The sequence below is a fragment of the Aythya fuligula genome, chromosome 29 (genome assembly GCF_009819795.1).
Source record: "Aythya fuligula isolate bAytFul2 chromosome 29, bAytFul2.pri, whole genome shotgun sequence".
Classification (NCBI taxonomy): Eukaryota; Metazoa; Chordata; class Aves; order Anseriformes; family Anatidae; genus Aythya; species Aythya fuligula.
The window spans coordinates 2,801,978-2,824,556 of NC_045587.1; the positions used below are offsets into that span (position 1 = coordinate 2,801,978).

The 22,579-nt window shown below is 38.6% G+C and overlaps 1 protein-coding gene across 3 annotated transcripts; it reads right to left on the bottom strand.

Moving 5' to 3' along the window:
- Positions 1–721: 721 nt before the first annotated feature.
- Positions 722–21,700, bottom strand: LOC116499945 (nucleoporin Nup37-like). 3 transcript variants are annotated; one of them, XR_004254258.1, is made up of 8 exons: positions 21,441–21,700; positions 19,991–20,214; positions 17,679–17,803; positions 16,589–16,661; positions 10,426–10,520; positions 3,877–3,951; positions 3,236–3,292; positions 722–2,602 (listed from the first exon to the last, which is right to left on the bottom strand). XR_004254258.1 is itself a non-coding variant. In XM_032204808.1 (7 exons), exons 2-7 carry the CDS (start codon positions 20,144–20,146, stop codon positions 3,286–3,288), a joined length of 531 nt encoding a protein of 176 aa, XP_032060699.1. In that variant the 5' UTR covers positions 20,147–20,214; positions 21,441–21,700; the 3' UTR covers positions 3,128–3,285. The 3 variants fall into 3 exon arrangements, 2 of the variants coding, with proteins under 2 accessions (XP_032060699.1, XP_032060700.1); XM_032204808.1 differs by lacking the exon at positions 722–2,602 and having other exon boundaries at positions 3,128–3,292; XM_032204809.1 differs by lacking the exons at positions 722–2,602; positions 3,236–3,292; positions 10,426–10,520.
- Between the last annotated feature and the right edge of the window lie 879 nt (positions 21,701–22,579).

The window sequence follows — 22,579 nt, forward strand, 5'->3', positions numbered from 1 at the left end:
TGAGCTGTTAGATCATAATGCAGGAAATGAAAGTGCTGCATGCAAAAACAGGGTAATAAAATGTATACACCTTAGGAAGAGACTTAAAATGGAATAGTTTTTTTTTTTGAACACTGTCAGTTAGAGTTCTACATGAACAGAGTGAAAACAGCTTAGAGAAAGGTGTTGATTGTTTTCACTTTTCCAGACAAGAAGTAACTGGAGTAAACTTCCCTCCTGTGTGGAACAAACATCGCACATTAGTTTTTGTCAGACTAGCTTTCAGTCTATGAAAAAGTTTCTCTACAGATCATGCTTTTAAGTAGTTAGTTTCAACGTGCAGAATGATAAAAATGTGGAATGCAGTGGTCATGACAAGGACTTCTGATTTGGTATTTAAAGAAAAATCAATTCGTTTCAGTGTGTCTCTTGTTTGCTTGTTTGTTTACATTTTACCAGAGCAACGGTGAAATCAAGAGAATCCCATCTTTACTGTCTCAAAATATTGTCTATGTTTCTGCATTTCAGTCACCAGAACACTGAGGACCAGAGCAGATGAGAAAGCTGCAAGATGAGTTCATGGAGAAAATGGGGATTTGGAAGTCCGCCGAAGCTGCAGACTTCGATGAAGTCATTACCCTACTACAAATCCATCCCTTCTGCTTGACAAATATATAAGAAAGTGTCCTGGTTTCAGTTAGGACAGCACTCTTCTCATCCTAAGCCAAAACATAGCATTCTACCAGCTACTAGGAAGAAAATTAACTCTGTCCTAACTGAAACCAGGACACAAAGTAAGTCTCCTTTTCCTGCAGGCCTACTCAAATGATCTTTCTGAGCAAGCCTTTGTGCACGATATTGGCCTTGACTCGCTCGCTCTTTTGACAAGAGAGGTATTGTCACTCCTGGCATTGAGAGTTCATTGTGTTTGGGGGTAGGCTGAGACCTCCTTACATGCCCCCCTGTGTGTTATGCGTTGCTACTGTTAACTACTGGCCACCAGTGACCGTTACTGGTCAGGTATCAGAGGCTTTGGGAGTGTTTGGTCTGAGCATTCCACTGCTTAGCAGTTTTCATGGCTGGTGAGCGTAGGTGGTGCTCTCTTCACTGCTCTACTAATGGTCAGCTCTTTCCTTGGCCTACACCGGTATGTCCTGCTCTCCTTGGTAATAATTGATTCCTTGAAGTTGTGGTCCTTTGTAGCTTACTGCCAGACTGTTTAACCTGACTTTTGGGGGATTGGGCATTCGTGGCTGGTTAAGTCTGCCTGGACTGAGATGGTGTGAGAGAGGATGAACTTGGCAGGAGCTTCATGTCTAAAGAACTTGGGCCCAATTGGTTTAATTTGCTGCTGAGGTTGTAGTTTGGGGATTGCTGTTTGATGAGAGATCTTCATCCTGAGCATGCTTATTATATGGGCCTGGTGGGTTTCTGGGTTGTCTTCTGAACCAAAATGATTACTTTACCTGTGACTTTCATCAGATTTAACTTTCCCCAAGGAGCAATTTTCTTAGTATCAGAAGTGCCTTCATTTTGAATGCACTTTTAGTTCCATAGTTATAAAAGGGAATGTAAGTCTTGGTTAAGAAACTGAGGACAGTTTGATACAGTCAAAGTGAAGTAGTTCTAATGATTCTGCATTTGTGTCTGCTGTTTATTTCTGTTTCTGGAGCTGAAATTGTTATCTGCTTCAGAATTGCCTTGCCTTGCCTTGCCTGCCCTGCCCTTCCCTGCCCTGCCCTTATCTTCCCTGCCCTGTGCCTTCCTGTGTTCCCTTATCTTCCTGTGCCCTGTGCCTTCCTGTGTTCCAGAGGCATTTGGGCAATGCCCTCAAGAATATGCTTTAACTTTTGTTTAGCCCTGAAGAGGTCAGACATTTGGACTCGATCTTTGAAGGTCCCTTCCAACTGAATTATCTTATTCTAGGAAAACTCGCTTCCAGCTCTTTCAAGATAGTAGCAGCATCATTTCTAACTAAAAGCTTGGCCAGATGATTGTAACTGAAGATTGAGTCCGAAGACTCAAACAGCTCATCTGGAGCAAAAATGTACGACATGTCTTCTGGAAGTGGCTCCTGTTTAATGTCATTTATCTCGTTGTCACTCGAGTTTCCATCTGCAGCCATTTCTGCGAGAGGTTCCTTTTGGTCCTGCCAGTGAGCAAGTGAGGCTCAACGGACTGTCTGGGGGTTCTGGTGGGGGAAGCTCAAACGTCACCATGACGACCCAGTGTCACCACGATGATATCACAGTGTGGCTCTGGCTGGAGCAGCCGGAGCAGGCATGTTGCTGGTCCTGCAATGTAGCTATGGGTGTTTTGACTCAAGAGCCAAGAAGCAAATAAAGTTATTTAAAGGGAATCACCCCTCACCTGGCTGTTGCTTCCCCTTCCCTGTGTGGTCCCCTGAATAACCCCCTTCTGGCCTCCTTGATGTCCCTCCTGGTTCTCCAGCTGGGGAGGGCAATCAATCTCCCAGGCAGGCAAGGTTAACACAAGCAAACAGCAATCTCTTACCAGTTTGTCACTGTTACTTGCAAATGCTTAGTGACTTCAATAGCGCTTCTTCAGCAAGGTGATGCTCTGCAATGGCAGTGGTCTGCCAGAGGCTGCTCTGTAGGTCCAACTAGAACAAGACACTACGTACATTTGGAGAATGCCATAATCGGAAGATGTGCAACCCCTCCTTTCTTGATTCAGTTCCTATGCTTTGATTGGATATGTTAGCAATTGAGAAAGCAAGCCGACACACTCAGGGTGTTCTCTTAGCCTTTTAAATCACACCCCTCTCTGCAGAATTCTCTTCATGTACCCTCGCAATGCCAACAAAGTCTACGAAAAAGGGTTTTCTGCTTGAAAGATAAAAGCAGTAAGCTATTTCTGTAAAGATTTAGTAGAAAGTACAGGTCTTTTCTGAGCCACAGTGTCAGCAAAGAGTTCAATGTCATACTAATTTCAGAGGCTGATGTATTCCATCAGTTTACCCTGATAAACTAGCCACGACTTTTGTCTTCTATGAAGAAGTTAGTCAAGCCACGGAAGTCTTTAGATGCGTGCACAGGTATGTTCTTATCCACTTGCTACAGGCCTGAGCAATAAGCTTCAACAAAAGAAGCCTTCAGTGCCATCCTTTGTGCGTATCACTGAAAGACGCAACACAGATGCCACTTCAAAATCCCCAAGGTTCATTGCGAACAGCACACCACGTCTGGAAGAATTTCTAGGGCCTCCTTACCAACTTTTCATATCTTTCACTCACCTGTGCAGCAAACAACAAGTATTTCACCTGGCTGTGCATTCGTATTGCTTCTACCTCCTTGGAAAAGGGCCATAAAAGATAAACAAATGGAAAAGCTTACAAGGGAAGCAAACAATCATAAGCAACAAAAACATACAGTGCTCTTCCCCATACACCTCTGACTAAAAATTCATTTGGAAGGAAGCAGACTATTCACAGTTCTATGACAAATGGCAGTGTGAACTAAATCTCCAGAACGGCAGTAACAATAGAGCTTGCCTCTGAGACTGATAATCCCAGCCTCCGAAGGTCTTAGGCTACTTCCTGAAGGACTTGATCAAGAACGAGGACAAAGCTAGTTCCATCTCCAACTTCTTGCTCTTGCACGTGGGAAGCCTTCACAAGCATTTTTGCAGTAGGGTGCTGTACCTTTAAAAGAAGTCACACATCTTGGACACTAACATCTCACCTGGATTGCAGCTCCTGTTTTTTCCTGTGAGTCCAGTATAAGCTCCCTAATTTCAAGATATATCTAAAGATACACTGAATGCATGAAGTAGGAAAAGAAAGCAATACAGATTAACTTAACTGGGTAAGTTCTCTAAAAGCCAAAAGTACAACCATCTATGAAAAAAAAAATCACAAAGAACCAAACGTCTCCCCTGCAACATCCATTAGACATCCTTGTTATTGGTTCTGTGCTATTTTGACAGTGTGCAGAGGTTTCACTGTCCCTTCTGCAACATGAGAGAAGCCTGAATTTAGACCTTTAAGCTGAATTCACATATGTGTATCTTACGAACAAGATCTCTACATTACAGTTTCTAGTGTTTTATCTACCTTGGGAATGCACTGTTTTCCCGCCTCTCACACCACTTTTATTTATTTATTTATTATTTCCCAAAGTGTAATTAACAACTATTTAAACTAATACAAAGTTAGAGATAGCTACAAATGTCATTCAAGAGAAACTCTTGAAATATTAGTATATTCCTCTTATCACTCACATTCTGTGATTAAACAAAATAACTGCAGTTATCTCAAAGCACGGAGCTATTCAAACTATGTTGGAACAACTATATTTTATGTAGTATACATGAATGTGCATGATGACATGCGGCATATGTGCAGCAATTTTACCACGAAATGGACTTTTATTAAAATTGCCAAAGTATTCATTGGAACATCTGAAAACCTGTTTTGTGGCAATAGAGATTACCCTTATTGTACATTCTAACTTTCTGAATAATGAATAATTCTAGCTAGAGAGCAAAACCAAATTATAAATGAATAAACGTCATCAAAAAGAATAGTATAAGAACAAAACCATATTGTAACTTTAAGGCATTTCTCAAATCTTCAGACAATGGAAGTAAAAAAAAAATAAAAAAATATTTTAACATAAGGTTTCCAGCAATCTTTGTGAGTGGGGTTGGGGCACAGAACATCTAGTATCTTTCTGTGACATCTAATACCATCTAATACCTCACCACAAAGCGGGATTGGCTATCCTTGAACTGTCTGACCTACTCTTATAAATGACCAACAATTTTTTTGTGTGTTTTTTGTTTGTTTGTGTTTTCCTTTTCTTTTTAAAATTTAACTTAAATATCCTTAAAGTTTCTTTGTTTCTCCAGTAGACATACTTGCATAGCAATTGTATAACCAAAAGCATAACCAAAATTGATGGTTAATATTTTGGTTTTGACTGTGAGGTATAAGAAGTATCATGTAAGTCTTTGGGGGGACACACAGGGATGCATATAAAAAACATGCAAAGCCACAAGCTAGACTCCTAAAAATAATTCAAGACTCCAACTTATTTTCATCAATTAAAATGCACAGCTAGCTTGATAAACACTATCAGCATAGCTCAAAAAGGATAACTATTTTGCTATCATATTTCTTGTATGCAGAAATACTGCGGAATTCTATCACAACAAACTGATGAACACAGAACATGGAATAAAATACTTTATTAAAAAAAAATCTATAGTTGACAGCACAAAATGAGAAGATACAAATGAAATATAAATTTAAGGCAGGAATAAGTGAGAAAGGCAACTTCACAATATGGCCAGAGACTGAATTGGTCTAACAAAGTAAGACACAAATGCAACAAGCACTGAAAACACAGGAAAGGAAGGAAGGAAGGAAGGAAGGAAGGAAGGAAGGAAGGAAGGAAGGAAGGACACCAAATAACCAATAAAACCAACAAAAAATAACAAATAATTTATCACTGACTTTTCTTGTCTACTGTCTAGTGAAATACCTATGCAAAATAACAAAGACATAAGAGTACCATGGAAACAAACACGCTATAGGTAGAAAAAAGAAACAAAACCAAATAACTAAACTACAAACAATATAATAAAGGTTGTGACTTTAGTTATATTTATTTTCCAGTGATATCAAACCTTTCCCCAGGAATCTCTGTATAGAGACTAAAACTAACCTCCTGATGGACTGATATTTGTGGTATGTGCAACAAAAACTGGACTTGACAGTGACTGACAAGCCTGGACACCTGAACAAGCTTGCAAAGTGGGCCCATGTGAACCTAAGTCCAAGTGCAAGGTGCTGCACCTGGGTCAGGGTAATCCCAGACATAAGTAAACACTGGGAGAAGATCTCACTGAGAGCAGCCCTGCAGAGAAGGACCTGGAAGTAGATGAAACGCTCAACATGAGCCAGCAGCACGTGCTTGCAGCCCAGAAGGCCAACTGTATCCTGGGCTGTATCAAAGCAGGCCGAGGGAGGTAATTGTCCCCCTCTACTCTGCCCTTGAGAGATGCTACCTGGAGCACTGTGTCCAAGTCTGGAGCCCCCAGCACAAGAAGGATGTGGGTCTGTGTGAATGGGTCCATAGGAGGGCCATGAAGTTGATCAGAGGGCTGGAGCGCCTCTCCTACGAAGAAAGGCTGAAAGAGCTCTGGCGTGACCTCATTGCAATTTTTCAATACTTAAAGGGGGCTTATCAAAAAGATGGAGAGCAATTTTTTGCTCAGTGAGACAATTCTTCACTCAGGGGGTGGTGAGGCACTGGAAAAGGCTGCCCAGAGAAGCTGTGGATGCCCTATCCCTGCAGCTGTTCAAGGCCAGGTTGAATGAGGCCCTTGGCAACCTGATATGGTGGGTGGCTTCCTTGCCCATGGAAGAAATGTTGGAGTTAGCTGGTGTTCCCTTCCAATCCGAGCTGTTCTATGATTCTTTATATTTTACTTTAACTGTGCTCCACATTAACACATATGACTCATCGATAAAACTGATTCACATTTTTCTTTACTGCAATTAATAATTTAACAGTAGTTATTTTAGCTATTTCCTCTACCAGCATTTTTAACCATTTTCTTTACAATTTTGCTATCAAATTAAAAAAATATATTTCTTTCTGTTCTTAATGAAAGAGTAAAACAATTATGAAATGCTTAAAAAAGTGAAATACAGGAATTATCCCTCAAGTTCTTCATTAGTTTACTCTAGATTATACTTTAAAATATAGAATAAGCAAAATTCAAAATTTGCAATAGCCTGCCAAATACATAAGTAAACCATAGGCTTGTGAACTGCTTCATCCATCTTGGAATCTAGCCATCCTTGAGAAGGTAACGCACAATATATAGAACACGGGGTTTGAATTTTTCAATCAACTTTGTTGCAACTTCTAATCTTTTATTTATTTATTTTGTAATTTTTACAGCTGTGGGAATTTTGATCTTGTATATACATACAGTTGTGAATAACTGTAACATGGTGGGGTTGATAAATACTGCAAAGGTGTATTCTTTCAAAAAAAAAGATACTTTCTAAGGTTATATTAGTTTTGAGATTGTCAATGCAGAGAATCATGATAATTTTAAAGTGTACATCATATTTATAAACCAACACCTCTTGTCAATGAATGCCCTTCAATTTACGACTACATGGCACAGAAAACAACTGCAATTATTCTGATGCTCTAGTATTTTTAAACAGTCTTAAATAATCAGTTCTACTTTGCAGCTGGTCTTGTGAGACCAACAAGACCAAGAAAGTTACATGTAAAAGCAACATGAACTCCTGAACTAACAATTTAAAGGTAAGAACGCTGAAGGCATCACCACAGCCTCTTCTCAACTGGTATCTGACTTAACACTGTCTTCCAACAACAAAAAAAAAACAAAGCCAGCCATGAGATGTAACTGTTGCAGCTGCTCATGGCAAGATTTTTAATGCATTAAAATTGAAAACTTGTGTTCCTTTTGTATTTCTGCTAAACTTACCGGAGTGAAGAGGAGGGAAGATCTGAACTCGTTTGTCTCTCTGTATGATATACATACTGAGGCACAGTATTAATTATATCAAGACACAGAGGTGGAACTCTAACAGAACAACACTGACACACTTGAAACTCCTTGCTCTTGTGCTAATTGTTCTACTACTTCATTCCAAAGGTATTAACAGATGATGTATCCTGAGAAAAATTTCTGAGTAGAAACTGAGTACAGACTGAAAAATTATTCCTCTTCTTACATTACTGCCAAGGCAAATTACACAGTAAGTAAAGAATAATTTTGGTAAGTCTGAGGGAATGCATTTTCCATTCGTTTTGAAAGTTTAACCTTTAAGTTCAGTAAAAAAAAGTCTTCATGCTCCACATGCATAAAGGCAAAAAACAAGAACTCAAGTAGCCAAAAAAAATCCTGCTTACTTCACATGGCTTTGAACCATTGATTTTATGGTTTACTGCATAACTGTCTTTCAGTTATTAACTCCTGATAGCACACACTAATTAAATCATTTGTAGTTCCTTTTCCTTTAGTATCAGACTATTGTTTTTAAAACAGTCCTCTTATCTCAGAAACACTGAGCATTTCATAAAATAAACAAAACATGCTACATATTCAAATACCTCTTTGCTGAATAAACCCAACATTAGTTTAGATCTAATGAAAAAAAAAATCAAGAATAGAGAATAAATTGGAACAAGCTAGGAGTAAGTCATACACATTTTTACTACTCATTCCGAATGATTTTGTTGGAAATAGAGACAAGGCAGCTGTGGAAAATCTGCCTGCTGGTCAAAGTACTATTTTTGAGTTCCCTAGGGGTTTTGAAAAATCACAGGCCTTTTAGATTTTCAATTCACGTAAGACAGAGTAGCTCTACTAATGCTACTAGACTGTGATTTACACCAGTTGATGTTCTGCCCTTTACAAAATCTCATACACAGAATAATCATCCTAACAGCTATTTCTTTCTCTCTTACCAGATAGCTTCAAACACAAGATCTTTTCCTTTGTTCTTATAGCACTTTTTTTCTTCCCCTGAACATTAAATGGTCGTTTATATAGCAATCAATATGGTCATAACTTCAAAGAGCAAATATATAATTCATATAATCAGAGAAAAACTAAAACAGTTCCTTAACTGAGACAAATTTTAAACTATCACAGCTATACCAAGAAAAGTCAATGATGATGCTTTCTCATAAGCCTCTTCCCCTATTGCAATGGCTTGCTAAGCCTGCACAGCTGCCGTGCTGCCTTCTCCAGCTGTGAGCTGCACTGTAAAGATGAAGACCAACAGCTTTATAGATTCACAAGCACTATTAGAAGTGTAAGATGGGGGACATTTTGCCAAGGAAAAACAAACTTGTGCACTACAAAACAGTGCTTTTTAGCATACTAAGCTGGTGAAGGGCCTGGAACACAAGTCCTATGAGCAGTGGCTGAGGGAACTGGGGTTGTTTAGTCTGGAAAAGAGGAGGCTAAGGGTAGACAATATTGCTCTCTGTAACTACCTGAAAGGAAGGTGTGGGGAGCTGGGAGTCGGCCTCTTCTCTCAGATGAGTAGTGATGGTATCAGAGGGAATGGCTTCAAATTGTGCCATGGGAGGTTCAGGTTGGAAATTATAAAACATTTCTTCTCAGAAAGAGCAGTCAGGCATTGGAATGGGTTGTCTAGGGAGGTGGTGGTGTCACCGTCCCTGGGGGTGTTCAAGGACATGTTGGACGTGGTGCTTAGGGAAATGATTGAGTGGGTGACGTTGGTGGTAGGGGGATGGTCAGACCGGATGATCTTGGAGGTCTTTTTCAACCTTAACAATTGTGATTTGTGTTTGCCTTTTCTTTCCAGTTGCAAACAATTAAATATATCGGTTTGGAATGGCTATGATCATGGTATTATAAGCTGCTGGTATCACTGTATCAGTATGATACTGTCCTTAGGCTATATAATTGCATCTCCCAGTAAGGCTAATAAGTTCAGGTAAGCAAACAATTTCACATGAGTATACTGGTTTTAAACTTGACTCATCTGAAGATAGAATGGATGGACAGAGTCTGTACAACTCAGAGCTGTACATCATGTCTTATGTCTCCTATTCTTGGAGATCTTTTTTTTATTTCTGTCCCACCTGGGGAAATTGACAGTGTACATAATCATGGAATATGTTGACTTGGAAGACACCCACGAGGATCATCGAATCTAATTCCTGACCCCACAAAGAACTATGTAAAAATCAGACCATGTGTCTGACAGCATTATGCAAACACTTGAACTCCAGCAAGCTTGGTGCCATGACCACTGCCTTGGGGAGCCTGTCCCAGTGCCCGACCACCCTCTGGGTGCAGAACCTTTTCCCAACACCCAGCCTGACCCTCCCCTGTCCCAGCTCCATGCCGTTCCCTCGGGTCCTGTTACTGTCCCCAGAGAGCAGAGCTCAGAGCCTGCCCCTCCACTCCCCTCGTGAGGGAGCTGCAGGCCACCATGAGGCCCCCCCCCCAAGCCTGCTCTGCTCGGAGCTGAACAAACCAAGGGACCTCAGCTGTTCCTCCTGTCTTGCCGTCTGGACCCTTCACCATCTTTGTAGCCTTCCTTTGGATACTCTCTAACAATTGTATGACTCTTATTATATGGTGCCCAAAATTGAACACAGTATACTGAACATGATGCTGCATCAGTGCAGAGTATAGCAGCACAATCACTTCCCTTGACTAGCTAGCAGTGCTGTGCTTGATGCACCTCAGGATGTGCTTGGCCCTCCCTGTCATTTACCAAATTCCTTTCTGCAGAGCTGCCCTTCAGCCTTTTGTCCCCCAGTCTGTACATACATCCAAGGTTGTCCCTTCCCAGGTGCAGAATCTGGCACTTCTCTTGTAAACTTCATATTGTTGGTGATTGCTCAGCCCTCTATGATATTTCAATGATATTTTGAGCAAAATGCATACCTGCAAGTGTGATCATCACTTACACTTGCAACTTCTTGACCTTCTTTGGGAGAAAACACCAGATCATTAATGTAACCTGAGTGGCCATGAAATGTCTGTCAACCAGAAAAAAAGAAATATTTTTAACTTTGAGCAGACTGTTCCACCATTAGTCAACAATATATTCAACAGAACCACTCAATGAAAGATTTGAGTGTACAATAAAGTTGTCATTTCTACATGGAAGGGAAAAATATTCATTAATAAAACTGGAGATATTTAAAACCTCTAACACTTGTGTATATTTACACTGTAGATGAACAGAACCCCACTGCTCCTTGTCATTACCACAGAGGTCAGCTTGATGCTCTTGTAAGTGGATCACACCACAACTTCTTATTCTTTTTCAACCACTGAATTTTGAAGGTAGAAGATAATAAATCTCAGAAAGAAAGAGGAAAATCAGCAGGAAGTCAATGTACACATAATTTACATATTTTAAAGAACTCCAATTATTCATAAGTAACTCATCTCTAAACAAGAGTTTTTAATAGGAATTCCTGCAAGCAGCAAGAGGGTTTTTTTTCCTGAAGGAGCAATAAGCCAATCACTTGTCCAGTATATTCCCTTTCCCAAGCAGTCAATATATAAATTCCTCAAGAGCAGATATCCACCAGAGATGGCAAAGGACCAAAAGACTACCTTTAGAATAAAAAGTAAAAAAAGTCTCAATGAAACAAGTAACAATGCATGCTGAAGGCTTCATGAAAACTAAAAGTGAGGAACAACAGCACGTGAAAAACAAGCAGGCCACACAATATCACAGCAGTTAATCACAGTTTCTGTTAAACATTTGAGAGAAACTAACATAATACTTTATGCTCTTTGCTTTATATACTCTTGTACTAAAGAGTAAGGAAAATTGGGTATAGTGCACACTGTGAAAGTAATAGATCATCCATTTTCAAATAATAGGATATAATTACCCATGGTGTGAATGTATATATGAACTAGCAGTCAAAAGCAAACATTCACAGTTGTATCAGAAAGCATGAAGTCATTTCAAAGGAAACTATTACTATGTAATTGTCCTCAGCTGAAATTTATTAATCATGACATTTTTATTTCAAAGTACTGAGAATAATTTATCTATAATGAAAACCAACTTAGTAACATAGCTTCTCTGAATGAGAAGCAGAATCACAGTTTTTAGTAAAAGTTAAAAGGATATTTTTTACATATTCGGAAGGCTTTTCAGCTGTCTTAGCCATAAAATCACAACACCATTTTCTTCTCAATTCCGTTAAGTGTTTTGTACTCATCTACAGATATCAGCAATCTTTTAAGCTTTACAATATCTTCAAACATCTAAATTAAAGATCAAATGCACATTCAGCATTAAGCAAGCAGGCAAAACTCATCTCATTTAGGCTGAGTCTGAAGTACTTTCAACCCTGCTGAAATACTTTTTCAACCCTGCCCAGAGCAGGGGGGTTGAAACTACATGATCTTTAAGATCCTTTTCAATCCAGGCCATTCTATGATGTTATGATTCAAATTCATTCACATGTTTGTTAGGTATGAGTACATCATCTCTGATCTCATTAGAAAATCTGTAGCTAGTAAGTATCAGTTTGTTCAATCTGAGGATTCATGTGTGTTTTCTCTCACTATGGTCTTTATGCCAAAAAAATCAATTATAATTACTTAAATCACTTAAAATTTGAAGTCAATTATTTGAAGTCCATATGTAGATGCTGGATCTATTACTGTTTCATCCTCTTTACTCTCACTGAATAAGTCACTAGGCATAGATGCTATTGTTTTGCCCAAAGTATCATAAAAAGGACACAAAAATATCCACTGGAGAATGGCATGACATGAAGAGATGGCAAGGAAAAAACAGGTTGAATGAAAACAATCACTTCTCAGCTTTCTGAGAGAACAAAATACTGTTCTCTGTGTTTGTTCCTCAGTACGAGCTATGCAACTGATCAAAAAGAAAAAAATAACTCTGTAAACCATGCACAATAATGAAGCTGCCCCTCTAAAAAGTTATGAATGTTCAATACATCAGTTCAATACAGAACCACTTTCTGCAGCCAAGTTATTTTTTTCCCCCAACAGCCCATAATTTCAATAAAACCTTGTGGATTTTACTAGAACTAATACATCCTAAGATGATGCCAAATTCTTTAGACAGAAACGCAAGTCTTTTGAAAATTTTCAGCATTCAGAATTCAAATATTCTGCCTCATTTTACATACACAGTTTTGATGAAATATGCTTTTTATTAAGCAAAATCTGAAGCAGGAGAAGAAAGCCACAATTCATTTCCAAATGAAAACCTGAGAACAAGAAAAAACTTCACGAAGATCCATCAACTGTACTTTACCTTTTGTTTCTTGTTCTGGGCTTGATCCAGCCCATAAATTTTGGATTAGTTGTGTTGACAAAGTAATGGAAAACTCAGTATGCTTGAAGTTCCTTGTTGATAATTACATCAAGACAGTTTTTCCACTGGGAAAACAGAGTAAGATTACTCTGTCTATCCCTGCAGAAGCAACACATACTAATTGTTTAATATAAAAGACAAAATGTTCAGAGATTACATTTTGACTGTAATGACATACTTCCCTCAGTTTTTTGCACATTTTGTACCTCTCTTGAAACCTCACGTGTAAAGTGTGCACTGTACAATGGATCAAAGTCTTCCATGTGTTCATTATGTATTCAACCTTAGGTTCATGAAATAATTTTTCTGAGGTTTTGATTGACTAATACTAAGAAACCATTCTATTAAACTGTTTAAAATTAACTCGGCATAGCTCATAGAATATTTGTGAACCTCTGAGATTTCCAAATACTTTAGATGGGAGTCAGGTGTTATTTTTTTTTTCAATCACAAGAAGTATATAGCTCAATGATCATCCAAGTATAAGAAACTATGATGACTACCTGGAGAAAGTATTTTCTCCACTTTTTGTTAAAGCAACAAAAAAAACACACACACAAAATCAAACAAACAAACAAAAGCCTGGAACGTGCTTAAAGACATTTTTACCAAAGAATCACGTAATGTTAGGGATTGGAAGGGACCTTGAAAGATCATCTAGTCCAATCCCCCAACATAAGCACACTATTCCTTTTCACTAATGAGATTCTCACTATTAGGTAATAATCCACATTTTAGGCTGTTTTCTGATCATTTTAAGAGCAAGCCCGATCCAGGAAAAACAGGAATTTTTACTTCTTCCTCAGTCTCAGTATACCCTTGATGAAGTTCTTAGACTAAGTTCCAGTGGTGAAATTGGCATAAACAGTGCTAATAACTTCATTGCTAAACTGAAGCCGAAACTTCTCATTTGCATAGCATAAGCCCCAAATGGTCTTTAGTATTCTGTTGCATCAAAAATAAACCATCTATTGTAGCTTCATCTGGCCACACAGTTGTATCGCCTCTTGTATTAATACATCCTCTATGATCATTACACTCACAACTTGTCATATTTTTTTTTCAGATGTGTTACGTAATTGACATACTTTTGCAGTAGAAGCTTGTAACTGCAGGTCAGCACAGTTTGTGTTAGAAAGAAGTCCTAAGGGTAGAAGAAGCAGTTCTCCAAAGAATCTTTTTGTATGAAAAATAATTGCTATCTTAATAGAAATATAAGTGTGGCATTTTAAATTTATTTGTAGGCACCCAGACAAAGCTACTGTGTAATATATTCCGCTAAATTAGAAATACATGTTTTAAAGTTTAATTTGTGTTGGTCACATAGCAGAAAAAAAAACAACTTATTAGACCTGGGAAAAACAATAACCCATCACAGAAATTCTATTTTGAAAAAACAGCATTTTTTCAGAATAGAATAGAATAGTAGCACAGACTGTGCTACTGCGTTGCCTCCTTTGCTTCTCTGGTTTTAATATTGATTGTGCATTGACAGTAAACTACAAAATAACTGTCTCATCAGGTATATTCAAAATGATTATTTTAAGTGTGTTTTTTTTTTTTGTAATCTTATTATAATTCAGTAATAAACAGCCTAATATAATTCTTCATTAGAATAAACTTGCTTATTTAAACTTCTATTTTTAAAAAATTTTAAGTTCATAATGCATCAAAAATGCATTTGTGTGAAGTTGTAATGCTGAATATTTATCATATGTATTTAACTGGAAGCAATGGGTTCCTATTGAGGAAAACAGCATATCCCATTGAGAATTCCTAGCGTTAGTCTGGAAGGAGTCCTAAATCAATGTGCAACAGTCTGAAAGCTAGTATAGACATGAAGTCTGCTCCAGAATGTATAAAAGAACACCTTCAGCTAAAGACCAGATGATAAGAGACAGGAGACAAAAAGAGGTATGAAGGCTATGAACTATCACAGCTGTCACTTTTTCACAATTTTTGGCAAAAACACAAAGAATTGTTGGTCGTTAACACCCAATAATTAAAGCTTTCATATTCATTACACAAGGAAAAAAACACTCATTCATGCCTTGAACCATGCTGAAATGAAGAAACTTGTCACTGATTCTAGCAGACAGTCCATCAGGCCCATTGTTAATCCAAAAAAAAAGAGAGAGACACTAGACAGCTGAATTTAGAGCCTGTAGTACCAGGTTCTTCTATGTGTTTGATTATTTCCACTAATTAACCATTCCATTGTCTATACTGTTATTAATGACTCTACCTATTCTCTTTCTTCCGCGTGCTTACAGACAATTCTATAAATTTCTCGAATTAAAACAGACATATGTAATGAGTAAAGTAACTTTATATTCTGCTAAAAAAGTTAAAAGATTAACTCACACCATCAAAGCTGCTTGTCTACAATATCATAATACTGACAGATATTATATAAAATGGTAACTTTGGTTAAGGAGTGACACACATCAACTTACAAGCAAACAACGTTAACAATTTCTAGAAATATTTTGCTAGAAGTGCCAGCCAAGCTCTTTGCAACCATGTCAGTTATCCTACTTCCTGGCTGACAAAGCCATACAAGGTGATGGACCAAGCATGAAAGAAGGAAAAAATGGGAAGGTGCATGCATGAAGTAACATAGAACATCTTTTCTGAAATTGAAATACTTTTTATTTTTTAGTAATGTCCATTTTTACTTGTATATAGCTTTACTCACTCCATTATTATTTGTCCAAGAGTGACATCTGCAATTAATTTACTTTCTGTATGACAAATATTGTCTTACTAATACATACTGCCAAACCACAAAGGAAAGCCAGTTCTTTTCCCCTTCATATTGAATACACAACTCTCGGAGGCATTATCATATTCCAAAGCACTAAAGAAGGAACCCTCACCCCTGATTTTTCAGCATTGATTAGCTTTGCTTGTTCTTGTCTGAAACCTCAACAAAACAAATTCAAACGAACATCTAATTAATATTAATATTTGGACTGGGGTATTGTTTCAAAGGCAAAATTTTGAAGAATATGTACATACCCAAATGACATAGGAGTTACAAAGACAAGAATGCCTTACAAACAACAGAAATCTCTTAGACCCAACAGCTCTTACATCACTGGTGAAAGAACACTACACTGAAAGAACAGGAAGCGAAGATATATTTGAAGGAGTCATTCCCTTTCTTTGTATTTTAGACATAAACAAGTACTGGCCCATGGCCATGTTTTATATAACTGTCTGCAGCTAAGTACAAAATTCAATATTCTTTCTTTAAATCTTCTACTGTACAAAATGGTTTCATTGCAACTTTCCTGTTCCCCCAGGAAAGAGACAAAGCATTAAATTTGCTCTCCATATAGACAAGTCTAATAAACAATACCACATAGTATTTTACAGGTCTCTATGTAAAGGAACCTTTTCCAACACAGTACTTCAAATTCACCTGTAGAATATTTTTAGACCATGTTTTAGACCACAAATAAACCTCTACTTACTTTTTGTCAATTTGGCTGTTACATAAATACTTTTAAATCAAAATATAATATAGCTGATAATTAGTTATGCCCAGTTTAAAGATATAAAGGTATATTCAATACACTGATCTTTGCTAGAGATGATGGGTCTGCCAGAGTTTAGTGTTCTACATCATACTGTACATTAAAAAAAGTGAAGCACAAGCTCAGTGAAAGATTAGACTCCACTAGAGACTAAAGAAATATTCAATATCAGCTCAGTTACCCTTACCTTATGTTCATTCTTGTCCTGCAGGTCTGAAGTAAATAGCCTTAACTTCCTATCAGAAGCTGCTGTACAAAACCTACACTCAACAGAAAAAGAAAAGCCCTTCTGTCAGGTAGCACTACAATTTATTTTTTTTTTAAATGTTAAAAAATAAAAATAAACAGATAAAAGAACAAACCAAACCAGATCAATCAAGAGTTTCACCCCATTTTAAACCTGCAAAATGACATGCAAAAGGAAATTTAGATTTTCAATCAAACGTATATTCTAATTTTTCTGCTTTGGCATCAAGCATTCAGAGTTATAATTGGAACTTGCCTATAAAATATGGTGTATCAAGTGCCAAGAATACTTTTTAATGGAAAGTAATACAAAACATTTGACAAAGCTAAATCTGAATCAACTATGAATTACCTGAAATCTCTCTTATAACTGCCATAGAATTTACCTTGGAGGAAGTGGCTGATAGAAAAAACAGAACCCTCACCATCAGTGTTTTAAATTACCTAGGGATTAATTTATTAACCAGTCTCCAGTTTATTTTAAACAAAAGACTGTAAAAATATGCAGCAGTAAACAACCAGTATAGTTTTGAAGAGGCTTACAAGCAATTGAGAACATCTGAATTCATGTTAAGTGCATATTTAATAATTGACCATTTTTCTAGACTTGACAGGTCTCACAAATAGCATCCGACTTACTCCTAAACATAGCCCATACTATGGAGAACATCACGTGTAATTTTACAAAGCAGGCCATGATACTAGTATCATTCTTACAATGATACATACACATTATACAGATACATACAACAAAAAGACTAACTAGATTACAGGTCAATTAAAATTAAAAAATCTAGTGTCTACTGTGAATCTACTGTGGGGAGGAAAGAGTAAGGGGCTCAGGAAGCAGAACAAAATATATAAGGATGACTAAGAATTGGAACTGTTGTTCCAATGGTGTTCACAGACTTCCAACAACAATTTCTTCAGAGTTAGATTTCAGCTGTAAGCATTAAAGTTAGTTCAATACTAAGGACTTAGAGAAAACAGATATGAGACAAGGACTCATTATAGTAATTTATTCGAAATACCTTATCTGGGGAGGTAAAGCATCAAGTCTAGTTTCTGGACTCCTTGCTATGGCATCAACTCTGATTCCATGACAAAATGTTCGTAGTGTCTTATATTGCATGCCTTCCACTTCTGCATCCTCTTCCTACAGAAATACTGTAGTTAGCTAATTCAGAATAACAGGTTGATGACTTCTAATAAGTCAGATTGATATGAAATTGAAAGTTAGATGTGTCTGCTGCGATAAAGAAAGTATTTACTTGAAATATGTAAGTAAGTAAAAATCCATGAAATGATTGCAGTTTCAAACCAAAGTCAACATAGCACAAAACCAAACCTACATTGCACAAAAAGAAGATTTGCCAGAGGAACATGCTGAGCCCATTCTTTGGGCTCAATATCGGCATAGATACAACCAGAACCACTGACAACAGCATGATAAGCACACACTGCAATGTGAAATAATGGGAACAAAAGCAAGGAGGCCATGTAGGCTACCTTCTCTCCCAGTTGGTTTTACTTTATGGAAAAATGCTAGAACAACCTGGTTGTTCCGGAAGAACAGTAGCAGGTAGAAAGGTACCCTTCATCATTTAACATGACCAAAATTACTACCTTGGCTATTCTTCCCAATGGTGAGGGAACTGGATGGTGACAAATCTGAAACAATTGCTGGGATTGTGGACTTAATGAATCAACTGATCTCCAAAAAGTTCTCAAAACATCCTGCGTAGTACCTCAAAATGAATGAAGGCTATTTTGATGAAATGTTCTCTATGGCACAATTCTGCTTTAAGGAAAAAAATCTCTCTGTATACACTCTGCATAATGTAGAAGCTAGGAAGGACCTAGGTGATTTTCAGAAAATTTCCAACAGTAAGATTTTGGGGAATAATAAAGACCAGTTATACTGTTTTCTATATTAGATAGTAAAGTATAAAAATAGTACCATGTAACAGAGAAGTGAGCTCAAGAAAAAAAAAAAAGTAAAAATAGATTCCAAAGATGAGAGTGTTCTACTATCAATTTTCAAGCATCCAGGGGAAAAAAAAAAAAAAAAAAAGTGTCTCAATTAAAAAAAAAAAAGTATTACATATAAATATACACAGTATGCTATCTTACTTTTTAAAAATTTTCACGATATGGTGACTGGAAATAATGTCAAGGTAAAAAAACCACATTTTACTGTTTCTAACAGTCTGTCAGAGAGATGTAAAAAAAATAACCTAGAAAGCAGATGTATATTAAGTTATTATTTGCCACTGTTCTTCCTTGAAATAAATGTCTCTAAACTTACTTTGGAAATTTTAATTATTCCTTTCTACTCCGGGTGTTTGAAATCTTTGCTGCTTTGATAGCTACCTGAAAGCCTTAAAAAAATAAAACACCATACAGCAAATGTTAAGTTACATATTTCCAAAGCTACTTGCTTAAGTTCCCAGGTAGTAGTCACAAACATTTGCAAGAAATACTGAACTGGGATTACTCTTCCAGTAGAGCACTCCTGTTTTCATTGCAGCCTACTGTCCTGGTTTCAGTTAGAACAGAATTAATTTTCTTCCTAGTAGCTGGTGGAATGCTGTGTTTTGGCTTAGAATGAGAAGAGTGCTGATAACACCCCGATGTTTTCATTGTTGCAGAGCAGTGCTTATACCAAGCCAAGGACACCTCAGACTTTTGCTCTGTCCTGCCAACAGGCAGGCTGGGGGTGCAGTAAGAGCTGGGAGGGGACAGACCCAGGACAGGTGACCCGAACTAGCCAAAGGGGTATTCCATACCATCTGACGTCATGCTAAACAATATATAGGGGTGGCTAGCCGGGGGGAGGGGGCCGGACTGCTCGGGGTTAAGCTGGGCATCGGTCAGCGGGTGGTGAGCAATTGCATTGTGCATCACTTGTTTGTACATATTATTATTAGTAGTACTATTATCATCATTGTATTATTATTATTATTATTATTATTATTATTTTCCTGTCTTATTAAACTGTCTTTATCTCAACTCACGGGCTTCACTTTCCATTTCTCTCCCCCGTCCCAGAGAGGGAGGGGGGAGGGTGAGCGAACGGCTGCGTGGTGTTTAGCTGCCAGCCGGGTTAAACCACGACACCTACTCAAAAAGAACTTTACACCAGCAGGATGCTAATACCAATATGTATTTATATATACATTTTTTTCTCTTTAAGACCAAATATCCCAAAGTCATAATGTAATAAAGGAGTAAAACACTTCCTGGCAAAATGGGGAAGGAAAGAAGCAGGAAAGTGACTTTGTCAGAAGACATGCTGTCAGTTTCATGAAGCAACTAATAAAAGCAATAAACAAAAACTAACCTGAAATCTACATGTCCCTACAACTACATAGTTATTGCCACCATATGCAGTGAGGGAACATGCATCTCCACTATCAAATGGATTGAATTTTATCACATGCACATAATCTTCACAGTCCACCGTGTAAGCAGCATTTCTAGTAGAATCTTGCTTCATTTCCAGGGGACTATGTCAAAGTATCAAGGAAGTGATGTCTTCTTCAGGATGAAGGTCAATGTTCCTATCTGCAAAGTATTAAAAAGCATGCATTATGTATTTGCATAAAAGAAAACAAGTATTTGTGGCGCAACAAATCAAGATTTCTTGTAACACCATATTTATGGACACAAAAGGTCAACTTAAGCTCATTATATCCAGATTTAACACGTAATTCCAACAATCAAGAGATTAACTAACCTAACTGACCTAATTCACTAACAGACATTCAAAACTTTTTGTACAGACATCAGTAACAACTGCAGATTTTGTGCTACTGATGGCAACCTATCAAGACATGGGATTAAGTAACTCTACGTACCAGAAAAGTCACATACGTAATTTTAAAAATTTCAAGCAAATGACAACAAAATATGTATTATTACCTTCAAATTCTCTTCCCTGTTGTACCTTTTTAAAGGACAATAGGTAAGTAACTAAAAGCAGAATTAAAACCACCAAACTCTAAATGCAAACACTATTCTGCAGAATACTTGTTTCATGACATAAGCCAACCCAACTGCAGACAGTGCCTCTATGTCTCTGTACTTGCACAGAAAAAGTTAATTTTCAACTGGATCAAAAGTATACCTAAACATTAATGCTTTACTCTATTCAAGCACTTTTCAAGAAAATCTGACGCCTGTGCTTGCACACAGCTGAGATACACAACTGATTAGGGGATCATCCCAGATTTGACATCAGTGTACACCTTTTGAGAAATGACCATTTTCTCCATGTGCAGCATGGAAAGATAGCTTTAAACTTCAGACCCTTGTCATATTTTGTTGCGTTAATGACCTGAAGGGCTCAGCACTGAGGCTGAACATCATGCCTGGGAGCCACCACAGTTTGATGGGGATATCACCGGGATTCAAAGAGGCTCTCCACATTTGTAGTGTGTATTTATTAACCAACACAACAAACCACCACGTTGACAGAAGTATGTTAGCCACATAACTTGCATCGCCACGCTCCTAAGGCCAAACACAACTCCTCGCCACCTCGAAGGCTCCCCACCACAGCAGACCCCATGCCTTGGGGCAGCACCAGGGGGACAACCCGGCCATGTGGCCTTCCCACTCCCTCCTTTTCCCTTGGGGGCCCAGCGGCTGCCCCAAAGGAGCCCACCCCACACCATGCGGCCCCACAACGCTACCAGCAAGGGCCCGGGCCCAACCCCTGGCACAGCCCCACTCAGATCCGGGGGAAAGCACCGAGCCCTCTGCGACTCCCCCGGGCTCTCCCCACTCACCTCTCCGGCCCCACATGGCCGCGGTTCCCGGCAGCGCCTCCCAGCCCCGGGCCACCCCCTGTGCTTCCGGGGCAGCGGCCATGCGCTCCCTAATTGGGCGGCAGCGGAGGATTTAAATTAAAACCAGCGGAAAGGGCCGCCAGCCGCTGGCAGCCCCGGCCTCCCGAGGATCGGAGGTCGGTGAGCAAGGGCAGCCTCAGCCCACTGGGGCTTCGCGTCATGCCCGGGGAGCCGGGCAGTGGGGAAGCGGGGTGTCCTGGTTTCAGTTAGAACAGAATTAATTTTCTTCCTAGTAGCTGGTGGAATGCTGTGTTTTGGCTTAGGATGAGAAGAGTGCTGATAACACCCCGATGTTTTAATTGTTGCAGAGCAGTGCTTATACCAAGCCAAGGACATCTCAGCCTTTTGCTCTGTCCTGCCAACAGGCAGGCTGGGGGTGCAGTAAGAGCTGGGAGGGGACAGACCCAGGACAGGTGACCCAAACTAGCCAAAGGGGTATTCCATACCATCTGACGTCATGCTAAACAATATATAGGGGTGGCTAGCCGGGGGGAGGGGGCCGGACTGCTCGGGGTTAGGCTGGGCATTGGTCAGCAGGTGGTGAGCAATTGCATTGTGCATCACTTGTTTGTACATATTATTAGTAGTAGTACTATTATCACCATTGTATTGTTATTATTGTTATTGTTATTATTGTTATTGTTATTATTGTTATTGTTATTTTCCTGTCTTATTAAACTGTCTTTATCTCAACTCACGGGCTTCACTTTCCATTTCTCTCCCCTGTCCCAGAGAGGGAGGGGGAGGGTGAGTGAACGTCTGCGTGGTGTTTAGCTGCCGGCCGGGTTAAACCATGACAGTCTTTTTGGCGCCCAACGTGGGGCTCGAAAGGTTGAGATAACGGCAGATCTGACCAGAGTGTGTTAAACTAAAATTGGTGTACGTATTAGACCTGCTTAATAGTCACTTGTCATAATGCTGATTGCTTTAATCTCAACTCTGCTGTGCCTGTTTTCCAAATTGAGTATTATAGTACATTATTTTCCGTATTTGCTCTGTGTCATGTTGTTTATCCTCTCCGGGCCCTGGTTTCAGATCATTATGGTACTGTGTGTTGTAGCAATGGCTTATGAGACGAT

Excerpts from the sequence above, each read along its gene's own strand:
- LOC116499945 (XM_032204808.1), bottom strand. The coding sequence starts at position 20,146 with ATGAAGCAAGATTCTACTAGAAATGCTGCTTACACGGTGGACTGTGAA. Across the intron at positions 17,804-19,990 it reads TAGGGACATGTAGATTTCAG|GAAGAGGATGCAGAAGTGGA; the intron begins GTTAGTTTTTGT and ends GTATTTCTGTAG. Across the intron at positions 3,952-10,425 it reads AGTGATGATCACACTTGCAG|AAGGGACAGTGAAACCTCTG; the intron begins GTATGCATTTTG and ends CTCATGTTGCAG.